General features: G+C 39.4%; 1 protein-coding gene across 1 annotated transcript in view; it reads right to left on the bottom strand.

Annotated features, from left to right (window-relative positions):
• The window catches only part of LOC101847859 (A disintegrin and metalloproteinase with thrombospondin motifs 6), a gene marked incomplete in the record, with an annotated part of 30,085 nt that overhangs the window by 11,327 nt on the left and 12,583 nt on the right, over window positions 1-6,175 (bottom strand). The window contains 1 exon segment of the mRNA XM_013090987.2: window positions 3,139-3,262. Within this exon segment, the coding sequence (XP_012946441.1) occupies window positions 3,139-3,262 (124 nt within the window).

A 6,175-nucleotide genomic window follows, 5' to 3' on the forward strand; every position in this document is an offset into this window, starting at 1 on the left:
CCTCACTTCACCCAGGTGGAAATGGGTACCCAGCTATAGACGGTGAAAGATCTTGTGAGTTTGATAGTGTGAAATCCGCAGCTTGCACTGTATGCTTCCGCGGAAGCTGAGAATGTTTCTGAGTGTTCTCAGAGGGTCTGCTGGGGTAATAATAGTTGTAAAGCGCATAGAGCAAGCTCTTGAGCATGGATATGCGCTATATAAATGCAAATATTATTATTTATCTGACCTATTTGTGTTGCAAGGGTCGTAAAACACTTACAAAAACAAACTAAACTAAGAGTTTAATGGAAGGGGCAACCTGAATTGGTAATAAAAGTGCCGACCGTTAGAAGTGTCACAAGAGTGTAACATACGGAGAGAAAAAAAAGGAAAACAGATAAGGACGACTGATGTTTGATAGGTTAGAAGATGCAAAGCACACTACTCTCTTTGAGTTAAGAAAAGAAAAGTCACAAAACACTTGCCATACAATGCAAGAAAAAATAGTCTAGATGATATTTACAATTAGAGTCTACTTTTTTTTCAAGCAAATATGAACTTTACACACACACACACACACACACACACACACACACACACACACACACACACACACACACACACACACACAACTACATACATACCCACAAACACACACACACACACACACACACACACACACACACACACACACACACACACACACACGCAAAACGAAAATATAACCCCCCTTTAAAAAAACAAAAACAACCCACCCCTCCAAAAAACCCCCAACAACAAACAAACAAATCCGCACTAAGCCAAGGTCTCCTGTATATTGCCGGTTCATTATAGCCCTCGAACCGATAAAGTGAGAGAATAAAGTTATTTTTACGCTGCACAGACCGCCTAAACTTAAAGGGTAGGGTTACCTCGACAGGGAGTCAGAATTCTAGTTTGCATTAAATTATCCAGCTTACACCAGGTGATATATCTCAACAGTCGAATTTTTGCATGTACACACACAGTAAACCCGACAGAAAGTGGCCACTGTAAAATTGTCGGCTGGTCTGCTTTCAACATTAAACATCTTGTCTCTGCACATTTTGACAAACATTTTAGTTAACCCTTCTACTGCCTAACCCAGTGCTCTTTTGAGCTGTTTGTTACATTTTATAAAGTAGGCTTGACAGTAAAGAGGTCAATGGATCCCATCTAACTTGCACAGAATCCAGATTACGGAAATACCGTAACTCATGGTTAAACTTAGATGTTTTCAGTAGGATTGGGTAATGTTATTTTCACTTGATGTGCCTATAGTTAAAACTTTTGTCAAATCTAAAACAGGCTGTTGAAAATGAATCGAAAGTTGTTATTGAGAGAATCTTCAAGAAGGTGAATTATATTTGAACTTGTCACTTTTTAAATCTTGTTGTTCACGGTGCTGCTGCTGCCCAAAACAACGTAAACAATAACAAAAACGACAAAAACAACAACAGCAACAACAATAACAACAACAACGACAATACAGCAACAACAATAAGTATATTATTATATATACATGCAAAAACAAATAAAACACAAAAACAAATACATTTTTTTGTAATACAGTACGGTAATATGGAAGGCAGACGTTTATGGTAAAACAGTTATGTTCTTAATTGATGCATGCAAAAGACGTGGGTTAGATTCCGGAGAGGAGAAGGATTAAGTACGAAGTCTCTCCGTCTGTCTTTTGAGAAGTTGTATCCCCCTCAGTCTGGGTAGGCCCTGACAGGCAGGGTCGGAGCAGTAACCAAGTGATTATTAGGATTATTGCGTCGATGAGGACGTAAAAAGATTATAATTTATCATTATAAAAATGTCTAAGAAGTATCATGGTGAAGTTACCTCCTTTGAGCAACGGTTTGTCTAACATGACCAGAACAGAGATCGTTTTGCGGATCAGAATTATTTGTGTCAATGGGGACGTAAAAATTACATTTTATACCATACTTGGAGTTGTTTTAGCGTTGCACTTCCGGTAAAATAAATCTTTACATTAGCTGATGATATATCTCAAACGTTAAATATAAAAAAATTGCATAAATTACTCCGCGCACTACATTCGCCTTCTAACCTTTTGTAAGCAAAGTCAATGATCGTACATAACTCGTTGAAACTCATGATTACAACTTGTCAATTTCACTCGTAGGATAAATCATGATCTACCACCACAACTCATGTAATAAATATTTAATTGTTTTAAATTATTACATTGTGCATTACAGTAATAAGTATGGAGTATTCAAGAAGAAGTGGCACTTACATAACCAAAATTGAGTCGGTAGTGCCGTAGTGCCGTAAAACACCAACTCAATCAATCAATCAAGAAGAAAACTAGAAAGAAGGTGGCAGGATAATATCAGAGAGCTGACGGAAACAACATGGCCACGGAAACAGCTGATAAAACAGAATGGAGGTCATTGTTGGAATGCGACATCCTGCAGTAGACGGAGAGCGCCAAGAAAGAGAGAAAGAAAAGGTAAGATGTATCAAAGGATGGGTGCTTCTTTTGGACAAAGGCTCGCCGAAGAAGCCCAGAGATTGTCCTGCTGATCTGAATTGGCTCGATCGGGACGTAAAAAAGATTACATAATATTTATTTTACATGTATAACAAGAAAGAGAAAGAAGTATCAAAGGACAGTACCTACTTTAGGCAAGGGCTTGTTGAACAGACCAGAGATTGTCTTGCAGGCGGAGTTGTATCAATGGGAACGTAAAACAGATTTAGATCTTCAATTTATTGCTACAGTAATGTGTGCAGTCAAATGGACTAGAGAAACTGCTGCTATGTGGAAAGATAGAGAGAAAAGAGAAGAGGAAGGCAAAAAAACAACATACAAAGGTGGTCTGAACAGCTTTGAAACGAACAACACAAAGATAACAACTGAGCTGATCAAAAAGACAGACAGCAGGATAGAATGGGGTACCATAGTCATCAATGTCTACTCCAGACACCTGTAGAAGAAGAATATGTGAGAAGTATCAAGGGACAGTACCTCCTTATATGGGCAAGGGCTTGTTGAAGAGATTATCTTGCAGTTGTAGATGTATTGATGGGAATGTGAAAAGATCAGATCTTCAATTCATTACTATAATAATGTATGAGAAATATAGTATAAAGGGGCAGTACCTCCTTTTGGCAAAGGCTTGTCAAAGAGACCAGAGATCGTCTTGCATGTGGAGTTGTCTCCCGCACACACCCGGCAGTTGTCCTCCTCCACCCGGGAGCCAAGGTATCCGTCACAGCCCACGAACTGGGGAGTTTGGTTTTAGTTTTAGTTTTGAAAAGAATTTACGGCACTTGAAACACAATTAGGTCATACAAGTACCGGAGATTAGAGGCGTTATTAGAGAGTAGCAAATAAAGAAGAGAAGGAGGAGAGATGAGGACGATATACAATTGTATTTCATAGGAAAGAAGTAGCAAACCGCTCCAGAGCGCCCGCCAACCACACATGAACTGGGGAGGATGATTGATGAGAGGTTTAGTGGATAGGAGTACATGTAAAGTATTCTGCCTGTCACTTCTCTTAAGTTCTTGATTGAAGTACGGCTATACACAATTATAATATGCCCTTCTTCGCGCCACTTAACACTTTTTGTCTAATAAATAATTTATTATCAACGCGTATGAAACGGCGTAGAGAAAAGCATTGATGTATCAGTTTGCAGCACAGAAAGAATTAAATGTGGGAACAATAAAGGAAGGGGGAGAGGGAGAGAGCATGGGTAATACCGGTGTTCCGACTCGTCCTTTCACCCCCCCCCCACCCCCACAAAAGAAACACAACAAAACATACACTCAAACACCAACCAACCAACCAACCAACCACCCAACCAACCAACGACAAAACAAACAAACAAACAGATGAACAAGCAAATACACAAACCGGCACCGGTTCAAACAGAGAGTTAAGGTGAAGGTGATATCTGTGGTCGGCGCGGGCGCGATGTTCCGTAGGTATGGCCACTTACAGAGAAAAAATCCTAAACCACTTCGATACGACAACGACTATTTAACTCTTAGTATGAGGAAGACTAAAGATAGTGAAAATAAAATAAAAGCAACTATATGGTGGCTTCTTAGGAGACTGCCGAGAATATCTTGGAAGGAAAGGAAATCAAATGAGGTAGTGTGTACTTGAAGAAGCCCAAGTGGGACAGTCACAGATAAAAACAATCAGGTAAAGACAGTTACAATTTTTGGGACACCTGAACAGACATAAAGGTCTTGAACATCTCGCTCTCAATAGCAAAATCTAAGGCAAACGAGGCAGGGGTACGCCCAGAGCAACTTTGTTGGAGAACCTAAACAGATGGGTAAAGGGGAAAGGTCAGGGTACCGGTAATGTAGCTTTTTAAGAGCATCTGTCGCAGATATGGCACTTACTTGATGATGATTATGATACAGGACTATTTCTCCTTTGTACGCAACCAATTTTTTATCGTTACAAACTTACCTATACTATTCCGCTCCTATTGAAACTATATATATATATATATATATATATATATATATATATATATATATATATATATATATATATATATATATATATATAAAACTAGCTGGGCCCCCTTTCGATGAAAGGAATGACCGGTGCTTTAATATCAACTAAAATTCATTGGCCTACTATATTCACATTCTACTGGAATGGGGCAATAAATCTTGAGAGATGCAAAAAATTAGAAGGTCTAGATCTATACTCTCAAAACAAAACGCGCCTAGCGAAATATCACTTCCGGATTTTCTAAAATTACCGAGACGGAAGCGTTGGCCTACTAAAGCGATCGGCGAAATAAAGAAATTTAGCTTTTTGCAGCAAAACTGTCTCGAAACTGAAAAAACCAAGGGCGCCATGCTCTGGAGAATATTTTAAAGAATTTTTTGGCGAAAACCGCATGTCGATCGATGCAGCCACTAAAAAGCCTTTTGAATAGCAGATTTCGGCCACCACAAATAGATAATAGATAACACCAAAAAGAATAGAATTGAATCGTCCAAGCAGTAAACATACAGCTTGGTAACAGATAAATAAGATTGGCTCACATTTGGTTGATTTTTACCAAGACTGTAAACAACTAAGTGATGCCGCGAGCAAGCTAAACTGATAGGCCGTATACATAGGGTTAAGAAAAAAGAGATATAGACAAAGCTAGGGCAGGTTTGTTTACAGGGGCGTTGGTTCCACATGGCGTTGCATTAGACGTTGTTTCATTTCTTCGTTCTGAAAACGAATATTTCTAATTCTACAATTAACTGTAATTCACAGACGTTTTAATTGTATAGGGTGAGGTGCTATATAGCCAAGTTACATAATTATATCCAATTATTAACAACGTTTTTAGCATATAGTCAAATGGTGAACAACAGAACAACAAGAAAAAAAAATGAAAGGAAAAATATAAAAAGAAAAAAAGAAAAAGAAAAAGAAATCTCAAACAAGGTCATGGCTTTTACCACCTCGTCCCCCGCCTTAAAAATAATAATAATCAAGACAGCTTTGAAAAAAGTAATTAAAAGATAACGCCAGAGAATCCCAGAAAAGTTGAGCCCAAGGAAACCTGAGAGTTCTGCAGTCTTTACGGTTGGAGCAATGTCTCTCAATCTTTAAGTGTTATCTCTTAAGGTTCAGTGCAACTGTGATAAGGGGTGCCCACTAGCGCGATCGGGTCGGGTCGGGTCGGGTCGATTTGGTAGTGGAGGCTAGCCAAATTGAGGGCACAAAGCGGCCATCGTGGGATTAATGGATCGACTCGGTCGGTGACCTGCAAAAACAAACGCATTTGTTTTCAGACCTGCGAGTCCCGCGATCGGGTGGTTTGCAGCCAATCACAACAAGGCTGAGTCACGAGTCCATGTTGACACTCAAAATCCGGTGGCGCCCTCTTCGAAAAAGTGCGGACTTTGCGAACAGAGTTACCCCACTTGTGTGAAAAACAATAAAAGTGAAACCAACAACCTTTGCTGTTCTTCTTCTTCTTCTGGAGAAACGAAAGAGAGCTTCAAAACAAAAACTGCAGCGCCATCCGAACCAGTGCGCGGACTTCCACGGAGACTTTTTTGGCCGAGTGAACTATCTTGTTATGAACGATCTTTGATAATAGAAAGTTATCGATGAGAGAGAAAGAAAAGGAGAGGGGGGGAGAGAGAGAGAGAGAGAGAG

The sequence above is a fragment of the Aplysia californica genome, unplaced genomic scaffold, assembly GCF_000002075.1.
Source record: "Aplysia californica isolate F4 #8 unplaced genomic scaffold, AplCal3.0 scaffold01776, whole genome shotgun sequence".
Taxonomy (NCBI): domain Eukaryota; kingdom Metazoa; phylum Mollusca; class Gastropoda; order Aplysiida; family Aplysiidae; genus Aplysia; species Aplysia californica.